The sequence below is a fragment of the Tetrao urogallus genome (assembly GCF_951394365.1).
Source record: "Tetrao urogallus genome assembly, chromosome: 3".
Classification (NCBI taxonomy): domain Eukaryota; kingdom Metazoa; phylum Chordata; class Aves; order Galliformes; family Phasianidae; genus Tetrao; species Tetrao urogallus.
Window position 1 is genome coordinate 15,891,176 of NC_136815.1, and position 15,754 is coordinate 15,906,929.

General features: G+C 36.3%; 1 protein-coding gene across 3 annotated transcripts in view; it reads left to right on the plus strand.

The window, feature by feature from the left end:
* CSMD3 (CUB and Sushi multiple domains 3) overlaps window positions 1-15,754 on the plus strand; it is a gene marked incomplete at both ends in the record, with an annotated part of 527,537 nt that overhangs the window by 493,615 nt on the left and 18,168 nt on the right. For all 3 annotated transcript variants that reach the window (XM_079533061.1, XM_079533062.1, XM_079533063.1), the window contains 5 exons: window positions 760-936; window positions 2,746-2,925; window positions 7,998-8,171; window positions 10,679-10,852; window positions 11,104-11,177. In XM_079533061.1, the coding sequence (XP_079389187.1) occupies window positions 760-936; window positions 2,746-2,925; window positions 7,998-8,171; window positions 10,679-10,852; window positions 11,104-11,177 (779 nt within the window). The remainder of the gene's footprint in view (window positions 1-759; window positions 937-2,745; window positions 2,926-7,997; window positions 8,172-10,678; window positions 10,853-11,103; window positions 11,178-15,754) is intronic.

Consider the following 15,754-nt stretch of genomic DNA (forward strand, 5'->3'; position numbering starts at 1 on the left):
GTAGAAAATTTAAATGGAGTAGTAGATGAGTCTCCTAAAACTCAATTTTCAGTGAAAGATTTTTTTTTTAATGACCTTTATAAATTTGAATTTCAGAGACAGAGCTGTTTTAGAGAAAACATACTGTCATAATATCATTAGATATTTTTATGTAGTGAATGATTGGTTAAAAAATTGTGCTAACTGATACCGTTGATATTTTTCAGTAGAAAATGAAATGCTGAAACAAGTTTCTTCGTTGTAAGTCATTCTAGAATTGTTCACCTCTGTGTATTATCATAAAAGAGTTTTGAAAACATATTTATAAGATAATCATCTGTACTTTATTCATCTAGATTCAAAAATAAGAAATAATTCCCAACAGATTCTACTTGACTCAATTGTACTTGACTGGTTACGTACTTTGATGATATTATAGTGCATACATACCATGGAATCAAAGTCTACAATGTCAACTGTAGACCAGGCACTTTCTTAGTTGGTTAGTTGGGATTCTGTCTTTGTAGCTAAATAATTCTTATTTATTTATTTATTTAGGCTTTGCTACCTGAAAGGGTAAAAGCAAATAATTCATGCAGACAGCTATTTACTGTACAACATGCTTTATCAGTAGGAGGTGAAACCTTCATTTTTCAGCACAACAGCACAGATTCCTGTAACATAACACTGCTGGCAACATGGATGTCCTTTGACATTATTATTTCAAAAAATGATCTCAACTGACTACATTTTAAAAATATTTAATATTTTCCTTTATAGCTGTACAGTGTGGTAATCCAGGGACAACTGCTAATGGAAAAGTATTTCGCATTGATGGAACTACATTCTCTAATTCAGTGATTTATTCATGTATGGAAGGATACATACTTTCTGGATCATCTGTAAGACAATGTACTGCCAATGGAACATGGTCTGGATCCTTGCCAAACTGCACAAGTAAGACACAGGTCTACTGTATACTCCTTGTTTTTAGCTTTATTGAAAGACAATGAAGTACACTATAAAGAATGACCGCAAATAAGATGAAGGCTTTTTCTTGCACTACTTCATAAATAATTTTGTACATGGAATACTCTAAAAATACAATGCAGTGAAAAGATGAAGAATATCTTTACTGAATGTTCTGTGTACTGAATGCTGCACATAGTTGTTTGGGAACTGCTGAATCACAGCCTGAACCTCTGATTGATCACCTGAGGCAAGCAATGAGTCAGCCACGGGAGCACAGGTGAAGGCAATTCACCTGTGCTGCCAGAAGGGGTGGAGCCTGACTCCACCTCTCCTAGACCCATGTAAGAACTGACTACCAGTGGGGAAGTGAAGAATCCAGAAGAGATTTGCTCCACTGGAGTTTCATAAGTGAGCCCAGGATGTGGTTAAACTTCTATCTTTTCTGCTTTGGTGTAATAACTGTATAGCCAAGCTCTTAGGTATACCTCGTAACTATAACATTTGTACATTCATTGTTTATACAATAGTACATCAAAATATATAGACTACAGACCAATTGAGATTGCTCTGTAATTACTTGACCTATGTACTTTACTTCCTTCTTGTCTTCCTATTTTTAACTGTGTTTTTATTTAGTGGTATATCAGCAGCTGCCTTTAGACTAGCTCAGCTAACGTTATGGTGTATATTCTGTAGTCTATTCCACATCAGCAGGTAGATGTTATGTTGTCTGGGACTATTTCATTTTTCTGAAGATCTGAATCACTCATATTAATTAAAATCCCTTTGTACAAATTGTGGTAAACTGTGGAGCAGGTATACAATGCACCTTGGATTCTCAGTTCACCAACAAGGGATTTGTTCAGAATGCTCCACAGGTTTTCTCATTTTGGAAACCACTGGACACGCTTTGGCATGGAGTTTGAAGTAGCTAGGATGGGTTCTCTGCCTAAGAAACTGTGATAAAGGTACTACAGGGAGATTGTCAATCTATTGTTATGTAACTATGTTACTATTAGATGAACTGTTAAAAACATGTGTGCTGCATGTTGTATAAATTAGTTTTTTTTATTATTATTATTATTATTTTTTTTTTTTTCCCTGAAAAGACCAGCTTTTGATCATTGCCACTATGGTTCTCGTGATTTCTTTCTCTGAAAACTGAAGCTGAGACTTATAGACCAAATTCATGAGAACTGAGAGAAAAGACATTGCAGCAATTTTTACACCAGAAATCACAGGAGGTTTTACAACCATTCTCTCATGTAAATGCTATTGGCCCAATTTTGGAATAAACCATGTAATATAATTGTGGATTGCCTGAATATTCACATCAGTTTATATACATAGTTGTAAAATTTTCCAGGCAATGTTTTTTTTTCAGGTTGTTCAAATGGAAAAATAAACCAGACAACAAATACCTACATTTTTAACAATAAGGCTCGGAAGTGATAGGAGGTCTGAAACAGTAGCAGTGATGCGTGGTTTATTTCTTGCTTTTTTTCATTTTATGATCTTAAAATTTTACTGATCAAAATTCTACAGTCCATTACTTCTGCTTTGGAACAGGTGTATTGATTTTCTCCAAAATGTTATTACTGTACAGCTGCTCGAGTTGTGTTTGGCAGCTAATTTGGATGACATACCTTATGCTGATGAAGACCAGATTTATACTTTTGCTCCTCTTATTTCTCCCTAATAAATGCCTAGTTTTGCCCTGTCTGTTTTCCTCTTACATATATAAATACATCACATTCAATTTTTAAAAACTTTTTTTCAATTCTTTACTTGCAGTTATCAATTGTGGAGATCCAGGAGTTCCAGCAAATGGCATGAGATATGGTGATGATTATGTGGTTGGACAAAATGTTACATATATGTGCCAACCTGGATATACAATGGAATCAGATAGCTCCTCCATTCGCACTTGTACTAGCAATGGCACGTGGAGTGGATCAATCCCAACATGCAGAGGTATAATATTTATTTAGTCAGCTATTTCTTCTAGTTCATTTACATCCACTGTTCATTGCAAGGAGTCAGCCAAGTACTTTTTTAGAAATCTGTTATTACAAATATGTTGCTTGGCTGCTGGAAAATGACTTAATCACTTGGTTCTTTTCTCCAGTTTTAAAACTTTTAGATGACAGCACTGCATGTTGACAGGTTTTTGTTGCTGCTGGTTCTTTTTCCTTTTTAATACTTACAGAATACTGTATTATTTTGTTGCTCAATTGAATTAGCCAGTATGAAATGATGGTAGTTTACATTTTTTTGTTTGTTAACCTTAAAGATGTCATTACCAAAGATAAGCCATGTACAGTTGTTTCTGTCTTTACAAAAATACCACTCTGGTGTATATATAATACCACTTCTATAATGTGAAAACTAGAATGATGAATCTCCAGGTCCTTGTTTTCTTTCATTTATTAATTGTATTGGTGATATTTCTGCTTTATTGAACTTCTTTTTAAAACACTTATTTGTAGTTTAAATAGCAAAAATTCTGAACTTTACTAAAAGATCACCCTCATCATCAAAACAACTTTTTTTTCTGAGAAACCTATCGCAACTGTAAAGAAGCAACATTAAATTTTTAATGTTCTTTCTTCCTGTGCTGATACTAAGTTTGTTTAATCTTTAGTTTTCTAGAACTTAATTGTCTAAGCATGTACTTACTTTGTTCTCATGAATGGTTTATTTTTTTTTCTGGATGTTTGACTATAACCTCATTTTCTCTCCTGAGGAAAAACAGGTTAAATCCTTTTGATTCTCCACTCCAGTTGCACCTATTTTCCTTCTCAAGTATGATTGTTTCAATATGCTACCAAGTATAATATTACTCTCTGTATTTTGTCAATTTCAGAGGATATCTAACTTTCAGATTCTCTTAAAAATTAACTCATTTCTATTTTATTGTGCTCTTCTTAACCAGACACAGCTTCAATTGCAAATCTGATTTTAAAAGCATAAGAATGACCAGACCAACCAGTCTGGTTGACTACAATTTAATTTGCTTGTAAGTGCCTGTAAGTGAAAAGCTATTAGATTAACAGACAGAACAATTATTTATGATACAATTTCACCAAAATTTTCCCAGCATCGCATTCTTGAGGACTGTGCTGCACCTGACTGGAAGCAGGAGAGCTAGCTCTGATCTGACTCAAACAAATGTATAAAGAAGGAAGCAGACTGTTAGTTTTGGCTTCAATTTCTAGACGGTAGATACTTATGTCTTGTATAAATGCTAAATAACAGTAATATAAAGAATCTCTAGGATTCACTGGGTGTGCAACTCTAGTTAATAACTGATTTAACTATTAAAATAAAATAAATACATAATATTCATTAGTATGTTTGAAATTTATAATATTAAGTTCTTACTGTAAGGAGAAAATGCCAGGGTCTTTTGGTACTACTTAGTTAAAGTAATTGGAAAATAACTGGCCAGAACACGGGCATGTAATTGTTGCAGTGCTGTTGTAATAGAAGATATAAATGATTCTGTGGTGCTGTTGAGATGCATAAAGATGCTTATTCAAGCATTCATTTGTTATTTTTAATTTTTTAACACAGACCTGCGTTTTATAATATACTTTAAGTTGAATATTTGAGAGCTGTTGCTGTATCACAGCATCATGAAATCAGAAAATGGTTTAGGTTGGAAAGGAATTTGGAAATCATCTGGTTCAATGCCCCTGCTCAAACAGGGACTATTACCAAGGACAGCTTTCTCAGGATCATGTTCAGATGGCTTTTGAAGGTTTCCAAGGACAAGAGACTCCACAATCTGTGCCAGTGATTCATGACTCATACAGTAAAGAAATATTTCTTGATGTTAAGACAGAAACTCTCGTGTTCCAGTTTATGCCTATTTCTTTTTTTCCTGGCTCTGGGCACTATTGAAAAGAATCTGTCCTTGTTCTCTTTGTACTCTCCCTTTAGATATTAACATATATTGATAAGATCTGCCCTGAGCTGCCTCCTTCTGCAGTCTGAACAGTCTCAACTCTCTCAGTCTCTCTTCATAGGAGAGTTGCTCCTGTCCCATAGAATCATCACAGAATCACAAGGTTGGAAACGACCTGTAAGACCATCTAGTCCAACTGTCTCCTCATCGCCTTTGCCACCACAAGCACTAAACCATATCATACAGCACATTGTACAGATGCCTCTTGAACACTTCTAGGGATGGTGACTCCACCACCTTCCTGGGCAGCCATTCCAGTGGCTGACCACTCTCTGAGAGAAAAAGTTCTTCCTTATGTCTAATTTAAACCTTCTCTGATACAACTTGCGGCCATTGCCCCCTGTCCTGCTCATTGCCTGGCAGAAGGGGCCAAATCCCTCTTCACCACAGCCTCCCTTCAGGAAGTTGTAGAGTGCAGTGAGGTCTCCCCTGAGCCTCCTCTTCTCCAGACTGAACAATCCCAGCTCCCTCAGCTGTTCCTCATAAGACTTGTGTTCCAAACCCCTCACCAGAGAAGGACTCCTGTCCTTCTCTGGACACGCTTCAGGACCTCAACCTCTTTCTTGTAGTGAGGGGCCCAAAACAGAACACAATATTCGAGGTGTGGCCTCACCAGTGCTGAGTAGAGGGGGATGATCACCTTCCTGCTCCTGCTGGCCACGCTATTTCTAATGCAGGCCAGGATGCCGTTGGCCCTCTTGGCCAGCTGGGCACACTGTTGGCTCATGTTCAGCTGAGCATCAACCAACACCCCAGGTCCTTCTCTTCTTCACACTTATCCAGCCACTCATCCCCAAGCCTGCAACGCTGTATGGGGTTGTTGTGCCCAAAGTGCAGGACCCAACACTTGGCCTTGTTGAACCTCATCCTATTCACCTCAGCCCAGTGGTCCAGCCTGTCTAAATCCCTCTGAAGGGCCTCCGTACCCTCAGGCAGATCAACACCACCTCCTGACTTGGTGTCATCTGTGAACTTACTGAGGGTGCACTCAATCCCCTCATCTAGGTCATCAATAAAGATATTAAACAAGATGGGCCCCAGTACCAGCCCTGGGGGACACCACTTGAAATGGGTCGCCAGCTGGACTTCACTCCATTCACCACGACCTGCTGGGCATGGCCCTCTAGCCAGTTCCTTGCCCAAAGATGTGTATGTCTGTTCAGATCACGGACAGCCAGTTTCCCCAGAAGAAGCCTGTGAGAGACCATGTCAAAGGCTTTGCTGAAGTCTAGGTAGGCTATGTCAACAGCCCTTCCCTCATCTACCAGACTGGTCACCCAGTCATAGGAGGAGATGAGGTTGGTCAGTCACGACCTGCCTTTCATGAACCTGTGCTTACTCACAGACTCACAGAAAATGTGGAACATTCCTCCTATGAGGACAGGCTGAGAGTGCTGGGGCTGTTTGACCTGGAGTAAAGAAGGCTCGGAGGTAACCTGATAGCAGACTTTCAGTATCTAAAGGGGAGCTACAGGATAGAAGGGGATATACTCTTTAGCAGTGTCTGCAGTGATAGAACAAGGAAGAATGGCTTCAAGATCTAAAAGGGTAGATTTAGGGTAGATATAAGGAAAAAAATCTTTTGCAGTGAACTTTTGCACTGGAACTGGTTAGTGACATAGTTGATGCCCTATCCCTGGAGACTTTGAAGGTGGTGCTGGATAAGGCCCTGGGCAATGTGATGTAGCTGTGGTGTCCCTGTTCATTGCATGGAGTTGAACTAGATGGCCTTCAGTGATGCCTCCCAACTCCAAGGATTCTATAATTCAATGATATCACAGTGGTTGAAGTTCCCCATGAAGACCAAGGCCTAATTCACTTAGTCTTTTCTTTAGTCCAAATCCATAAACTCTCAGCTGGCTGTGGCTCAATAACACCAAGTGCACAAACATGAGAACCAACTTCTTGACTTTGAAGGTAATGGAGCACGAACAGGCTACCCAGATGGGTTGTGGAATCTACTTTTCTGAAAGTACTCAAAATTTGCCTAGATGCTTTCTTGTGCTACCTACTCTAGGGAACATACTTTAGCAAGGGGGTTGGACTGGATGACCTCCAGTAGTTCCTTCATTTGCTTTCCTTCATTTTCTAATATGCTTTTTCCTAGCTTTTCTTTTTAAAAATCATTTTGTTTTCTCCTTTTAATTCTTTATTTTTGCCTAAGTTTTCCTTCCTCTTTTTAATTCATATTTTCTTTCATCTAGCTTCTTGTATACCCTTTTTACTTCAGCCCTCGGTTAATAATTGCTACTATCCCATTATCCAGGGAACAGTGTCTTTATTTCTATCTACACTTCTACACCTCTACTACTTTTATGTCAGTAATTTCTACAGTCCTTCTGTGGTGTTTTTCAATCTTCTTTCCTGCAGATGAGTAGATGATGTTTTTATTTTTTTCCTGGGAGGCCTGGAAATGAGGAACTCTATTGCAGTAGAGTTGGGCTTTTCTTAAAAGAAGTAACACTGATAATTTAAAGAGGATGCAAATCTTGCAATTTTATCCTTCCACTTTGATGTGCTTTTTTTTGTTGAAGAGCTAGTCGTGAACCAAATATTAATCACACTATAGTACATAGAAACAGGCTTTCTAGGCATATTTTAGAGGAATCATGCTCTGGAACTTGATCAATGGGCATTAGTATCTGCAATATGTATAAATTTCTTAGTAGGAAGAAAATATTTGACTATTATTTGGCTATTATCTCCCTAAAAATAATTTTACTCTATGTTGTCAACACAAACAAATTCAATTAGTATAATATTACCAGACATTTTTTAATTATTGTACACTTCATAGTCTCTATACTGATTTTGAGGCAATTTTGCTGCCTTGCTTGATACAGCATCCAGTTTAATACACTTTATCAATCAGCCATTATAATATGTCTCTGAAATGGAGAAAACTAGGAAGCACAAACTCCAGAAAATGCGGCAACAATATATTGAGAAATACAGCATGTTCTTACTTAATTGTCCTCTAAAGAAGGTGAAATTTGCACATATGGTTCTTCTTGTAACAGTGTACACAGGGAATATTTACAGCAGCTGGGTCTAATTATTTTGAATGTTATTGCAGCTGTTACCTGCCCAACTCCACCGCAGATTTCTAATGGAAGGTTGGAAGGAACAAACTTGGACTGGGGATTTAGCATTAGCTATGTTTGCTCTCCAGGCTATGAACTCTCTTTTCCTGCTGTTTTGACTTGTGTTGGGAATGGAACTTGGAGTGGTGAAGTACCTCAGTGCTTGCGTAAGTATTTTCTCTATGGTCCTGTATTTCTTAATTCAAATATTGTGCTTTTTCTTTTTTTTTTACATATATTTTTTTAAATCTTGTTTAAAATTGTGATATTATTTATATATTAGTGAAGATATAGGAATATCTGTAAATCCTTTGTGAGATCACATGAAAATGAAAGAAATATAATCAATGAACATCAAATATCCCAACAAAACATGCCGCCTTGTATTTGGATCCAGCAATGTAATGAATTGGGGAAAATTCATTATAAACTCTTTATTTGCTTATTACTTATGCTAGACTTTCTCTGATGTCACTGAGAGTTGTGTATAATACTAGTGTTTACTAAATCCCAGGAGTGTTCCCTGACAATTTTCTGTTTTTCCCCATACGTTAAATTGAGTTACTGTTGTGTGCAGTAAATTTTATTAACTTGAAAGTTGTCACATTGATGGATTTTTATATTGCTAAAAATTTAGTTGTAATAGCAAATGAGCCTCTTTCTTTAGGTTTGTATTGTTCCACTTATTGTTTAAAAATCCTTTTTAAATATGTGATTGTGATATTTCTGAGAGATTCATTTGTTCGCGTTTTGTAGTTGTTCGTAGAACAGCTATACCACAGGAAATGCAATCTTGAGCAAGCAGCTTATCTGGAAGAGGATAATTTCTTTTTGGTGGCCCTAAAGCTTCATTTGAACTTGCTAGCTAGCTTTCTAAATGTTGAAATAAGTATTTTTCCATTATTTTACCAGGTGTTTTTGTTGTTGTTGTGCTTGTTTTTTGCATTCTTCATCTCTCCCTTTCAAGTATTTATTTCAATTATTTAAGCTGCATCCTAATATTATGGAACCGTAATGATCATTATCACTTCCTTACTTTTCCTACCAAGGATATTCTCATACCATCAAAAAACTGTTACTTAGTATACTGAAACTACATATCAGAACTGGAATATGGTGAAAGGCATTGTTTCTGGAAGCATTTGCTGTTTATGTTCATTAGTAGAAGGTTTTCTAGAATTTACAATATTAAAAACGACAAAGACCATGTAAAATGCTTTTCATCATTTGTTCTTGACTGAAATATTGTGCTCTTACATTAATTTTTTTGATATCACAAGCTATTTTTCATCTTTTGATGTTGGAATACTTCAGAATGCTCTGAAAAATGGATCCCACCTTTAAAATATTTAAAAGGTATAGTTAGCCCAGAGTACAGCTGCCCAGGAATTAAGGATGGTTTCATGCAGAGATTACATTAACTGAGTATTGCTGATGTGCAGAGGTTACCCATTGGTTTGCAGTGTATATCAGTAGGCAGCCAGTGCTTGTCAAAGCGCTTAAGCTAGCTGCCATCTGGCAGAAATGAGGAGCTGGTCTAAGTCATTCTCAATGAGAAATTTTAAATCGCCCTTGACATCAGAAATTTAGTACCCAGCTTGATTCCATGGAGCCTGTTGCTGAAGATATGCAAGTTATAGCTAGGTGGAATAATTTGGAATGGGATACATTCTTTTTTTTTTTTTTTTTAATTAATCATCTATGACCTATTAAATTTATCTGTTTAATTAGTTACATAGCATCTTGAGTAAAGGACTGCTGTTCTTATGAGCTTGAGAATAGATGGCAAAAAAAAAAAAAATAAAGGTATTTTCCTGAAAATGCTTAACTACAAATTTAACTTACTATTAGTCAATTAACATATTTGAAGAATGAGAGTAGCTTCATAGCCTCAGTACCAGACCTCCACAGGGCTATCTCTGTTAAAAGGTCTCCATATCTCTATTAAAGATTCCAGGAAACCATAGGACAATATTTCCACTGGGAATGGGAACACTTGCAGAACTTCTAGTTTGCTGTACTTTTAGTTTGTCCTATAGTTCCCTATTTCAATATCAGAGGAAAACTGATGGGAATTAGCATAATGCCTTTTATGTCAAAAGCAGATACTCAGTAGATATTCAGTGGGTGGTTAAAGGCTACTGAGAGTGCAATGATGAAATTTTGATTTTGTTTTTAATTAAAAAATAATAAACTTAACAAAACATTATTTTTTTTAATGTGAGGATTTTTCTTTTTGCTGGAGAGTGGATGCTGCTTTGTTAATATAAAAATTAAAAAAAAAAAAAAAGCAAACCTGATATGGAGACAATTTCTAACCTCTGTATTAGAAACATATATGTTGCATTTATTTTCAAGTTAAGATTTCCATATGATTTTGATAATTAAAACAAAAATTACAACAGTGATTTTTCAATCAATCAGTGAGATTATTTCTGTGGCACTAGTCCCTATTCACAGATCTTTTTCAGAATTGAGCCCGTAATTCTTTCAACAGTCCCATTCCACTTAAGGCTGTAAAATTTTATACAATTTTAATGTGTCATAGATCATGCCCTTTTTCTTAATCAGCATGAGTGTGCATGAAGATCCCTTTCAATCAGTGTCAGCAGTAGTAGGTAAAGAGCATTACAATAAAAGATACATTTACTTACTATCAATTCTTTTCTCACAGCAAAGTTTTGTGGTGACCCTGGAGTACCCTCTCAAGGGAAAAGAGAAGGCAAGAGCTTCATCTACCAGTCAGAAGTCTCATTCATCTGCAATCTGCCTTTTATTTTGGTTGGTTCCAGCACCAGGATTTGCCAAGCAGATGGCACTTGGAGTGGTTCTTCACCTCGATGTATAGGTAAGTTGACACCCATATTGTAAATAGTTCCTGAATGCTTATTATTCCTTTTCATGCAAGTCAATCTAAGCATTTTCAGCAATTTCGCATCATCTTCATCTTTTTCTATACTGTCTGAGAATCAAATCACTTTATTTCTGTTTCTCTCATTGGCTTATTGCACGTTATTGAGCAATTTTTTTAATATACTCATGTTTCGTTAAAATATTATGCTTTGCTTTGTCTCTAATTTAAAGTATATATTTTTTAAGAACCTACTCGTACAGCATGTGAAAATCCAGGAGTACCAAGGCATGGATCGCAAAACAACACATTTGGCTATCAGGTGAAGTATGCTATATTTTATTAATTGGATATTAATCATGTTTTATCCTGCCTCAAAGCTAATAAACTTCTGATCAGAGGTCAAGAAACTACTTGTGTCCTAAAAAAGTTGGTTGCTCAGATATTACCATGTTTCATTATTTCTGCTTGCTGAATTATCTTGACTTTGTGTCCTTACTAGTGCTCTATAATGAAAGTTGGGTGATCAAGTTTTGCTTTAAGTTTCACCTTGAAGGTGTTCAGTATTTCCAAAGCAATATACATGCACTCTCTACTATTTGTCAAAAGAGATTTTCCACTTTGAAAGTGTGTGTACTCAGTGCCAAACTGCTAACATAAATATATTTTTCAAAAAAATATTCATTTGGTTGGAACTTTTTTGGAGGGGAAGGAGGTGAAAGTGGGATGTAATTCGTTATTTTGTGTTTGGGTGTTTTTACTTTTCTGAAATCATAGAACCTCAAATGACTCAGAGTCCAGAGGTCCCTCTGGAAAGCTTCTAGTCCAATCACCACCTTCTCAAAGCAGGATCAACTTGGATTGGCTGCTTCTGTGTCCAGGTTGGTTTGGAATATTTCCAGGGATGGAGACTCCACTAATACTCACTCAACAAACTGCTCAAAGTTTATCATTCTTGCAGCAATAATGTTTTTTCTTATGTTTCAACAGAATTCCCTGAGTGTCAGTTAGTACCTGTTTTGCAATGGTGCCTGATCACTGGGCACCATTGATAAAAGTTTGGTTTTGTTTCCTTTCCTGCCCCCAACAGGTGTTTGTACATACTGATAGGATTCCTCCTGAGCCTTTTATTTTATGAGATGAACAATCACTATTCCCTCATCCTCATATGTCAGGTTCTCCAGTCCCTTATTCACTTTGTGGCCTTTCACTGGACTCCCTGCATCTCTTGTACTGGGGAGCCCAGCAATGAACGCAGCACCCAGGTGTATCACACCAGGGCTGAGCAAAGGGAAAGTATCACCTCCCTAGACCTACTGGTACTGATCTGCTTGGTGCAGCCCAGAAGGCTATTGATCTGCTTTGCTGCAAGACTGTTTTGTAAGCAAGTGTTGTTTGGATATGCTTCTGGTGGAATTACATGCAATGTTTTCTGTGCTAAAATGTAGTATATGCAAAGTAAATCTTTTGCTGTATGTTTTCCCTATGGAACGCTATATAGATAGTAGGTGTGTGATGTGAGTTGTTTTTGTACTCAGTGATGGAAAACCCTTTTTATAATGTAGCAAGAGATCTTTAGTAATATTGCTTAATGAATAACAGTGCTAAAATGTGAAACTTAAAAAACAGAATTTCTAATTTTCTGGATCACACAAAAAAGATGTCAGTGAGTTATTTTCATGGGTGAATGGTGTACAGACACAGAAATGTGACCTGTTGTTTGCCAGAAATATGATAAGGCAGCTGCAAACAAACTAATGAAGAGTCAAAATTATTCTGCTGCATTCATGTTTGGTAATATGGCTGAGAAGTGCAGTCATATCAACGGGAGTATGCAGAAAAGTAATCTAGAAGCTCCCAGGTTGAATGTTGTGCCTGTAATAGGAGTTAACTGAAAACTATAGATATTCATAAATGCATGAAAGACCTGATTAAAATTTGAGCAGATTTAAAATATTAAATTTATTTTTGGAAGCAGGGGGTTGAAGCTAAAGATTATTCCAAGTCATGGCCACAGATTTCTTTGGTTTGTTGTTCTTGTGGTTGTCTTTTTTTCTAGTAGTGGTGGTTTTTAGCAATCTTTTGGTTTTCCAATTTTGTTAGATGACAGCTATATGGAATGGTTATATAATTGTCATGATTTTCTCCAGGGAATGAAATGGAGTATTGTTTCATGCCAAGATGGAGTACACAGGGGCAGTATACTTTCACAGGGGAAGTATACTTCCTTTGGAAGTAATACTGTGAAGATTGATCTGAAAGTAATGCCTCCTATCTATTTCCATGAAAAATACAACAGGCACAATCAACTCTATTTGATAGAGCAAATTCTCTGCTACAAAACAGTATTCTTCAACAGCCACCTCTATTAGTTGTGCATTTTCAGCAATGATGAGTAAGAGCCTGCATGCCATGCATGTAAAAATCTGTACCAGTGGTGATCCACTCCCTCTCTCACCACTGCTGAAAAGCACCATCCATCACCTCACTGTGCTCACAGACACTCTTTAGTCTCCATAAACAGTCAGCAAGCAGTAATCAATATCAGTGGGTGCCATTTTTTTCCACATAAAGGAATTCAATGACACACCTTTGCTTTATGTGTACTTCTTTGTCAGATGCCATTTTGTCAGAGTGCCCCTCTGCTGCCATCTGTTGCACAGCAACAGAATGAAATGGAATTTTGGTAGGAAGGTTCAGTCTCTCCTGCCATACCATCAACATTTGCCTCTAATGTCGTTGGCCAACATAATAAAATAGGAGGCATTGCTTTTGCAGCAGCCCTCATATATTATGCAAGACTGCAACTCTTTATTTAGCTGTGTAAGAAATGAATCATTGTAATGACCATTTTCTACAATTTTATTGTCCCAGTTTCTCTGGCATATTAATGAGCATTTTATCACTGAAGAAGCTAATGGGGCCTTTCTCATTTGAGATGTAGATGTGGCTGTGTATGAAAGCATCACTCACAGCTAGCACTGACTGTCAAAATATCCAGCAAAATGTCAACTGATAAATAATTTTTAAAATAAGTGTAGTTGCTGGCAGGATTTACAACCCTGATCACATAGTTGTAAGGTTAGTGACTTGCAGATTAATGGAACAAATCAGCAAATTTAGTTTGATGACAATTATTTTGTAAAATGTATGAGCTATAGTCTTCTCTAGTCAGCAATATACCCGCAAGCTCTGATGTAATGAATTTTGGTTTTATATATGAACTAAATGTCTGAGTGGGATTTCTGGCTAGTCTAAATAGGACTGCTTAGTTAATAGAGAACAAAAGAGGAGTAGCATTCTCACACATGAAGCAGAGCTCAGTTCTTTATTGTGTTGAGATGGTAGTGAAAATATTCAGTTCTAGACAAGTTATTGTCTCTAGTTCCTGGACAGAAATATTACATTAGTATGTATTCAATAATATTATGACTCATTTAAGCCACAAACATAATTTAGTTTATAATATGCTATAATTAACTTCCTTTATGAATGGAATAATAATAATATAATGACTTTTGTTTCTTCTATCCACAGCAGAAAGTTAAAGAATAATTATAAAATATTGAAGTTGAGATGGCTTTGATTTCCTTTTCTCTGATAGTCCTCTCTTTAGTTCTCTCTTATTTTTAGTAATAGATCAAAAGAGTTTCTCAGAATTAAGCAAAATGTTTTGCAGTTGGCAGATCTGAATCTGTAACAAGGAACTGTCACCACTGAATATAAAGGACTGTTTTCTGACTCTAACCCAGAGGTTTTTTTTCTCATTTCAGGATATTTTTTTTTCATTTGTTCTCTTTTTCTAAGACAAAGGGGTTGGAAAAAAAACTCTCTTAAATGCTTCACATTTAAACTAATAGTAATAAAGCCATTTAAGTGACTTAATGCTTAACTTTTAACTTTGTCTCATCAAAACGAAAAATAAGACTCTAACCTGATGGAAGAATTCAAGTCTTCATACGTCAAGTCCTATGTTAGTGCTGTCTAACAACTGTCAAAATCTCCTCTTCTACAAAACTATATCACTGACTGTTATTTGTTTTTCACAATACTAAGTCATGAATTTCCATGGTGCTGTTTTTTGTTAGTGTTGTTTCTTCCCAGTCTTAATGATCTGTTTTCTTATGCTATTGCTTGTACTGAAAACACAGGCATATATGACACAATTTCTGACTTGACTGAAAGGAGTATCAAAACTTGACTTCCCAGGCCCTACACTAATAAAAGCACAAATATTTCCACTTTGCATTTGAATGGTACTTCATGTGTTAACCAAGACAGTGTTCTATATTATGAAATGCTATTTGAAACTTGGTCTAAAGACATGGAGCAACCTTGCAAATACTCTCTGTGAACTTAATGCTTATAAAAACTTTAGTGATGATGGAATTGTCAGATAAAAGTATAAGAAAGGTGCTCTAATCCTGCAGGCTAGCTGTGGACACAAACATAGTTGACATAATCACTGCATCATTGAAATTTATGCCCTAACAGGTGCCATGCAATTTCTGAAAAGGATTACAGTTATGTTGTGATCTTTATTACGCAAATGTATTGTCCTGGTTTTATCAGTATATATCATATCACGTCCATATCATGACATCATGTGCTTGAAACCACAACATATGTATATCTAAAGAGAATAATTATACGAAGCTCTTTGTTGTCATTGTTGATTTGTATTGTAAACAAAATGAGTGATTAACTACAGCTTACAAACGTACATCACAATGTCAAAGTAGAGTAAAGTATCTACTGTGAGCTTTTAAGCTTTATTTTTAGTTACCAAAAGTATCCAGTATTCTAGAAACTATGTCTCTTTCTATAAAAGTGTAGTACTACAATGTTTTACACTCAAAATCTTGCTACTGGCAAGAAGGGAACATACTTCTTAGCAAA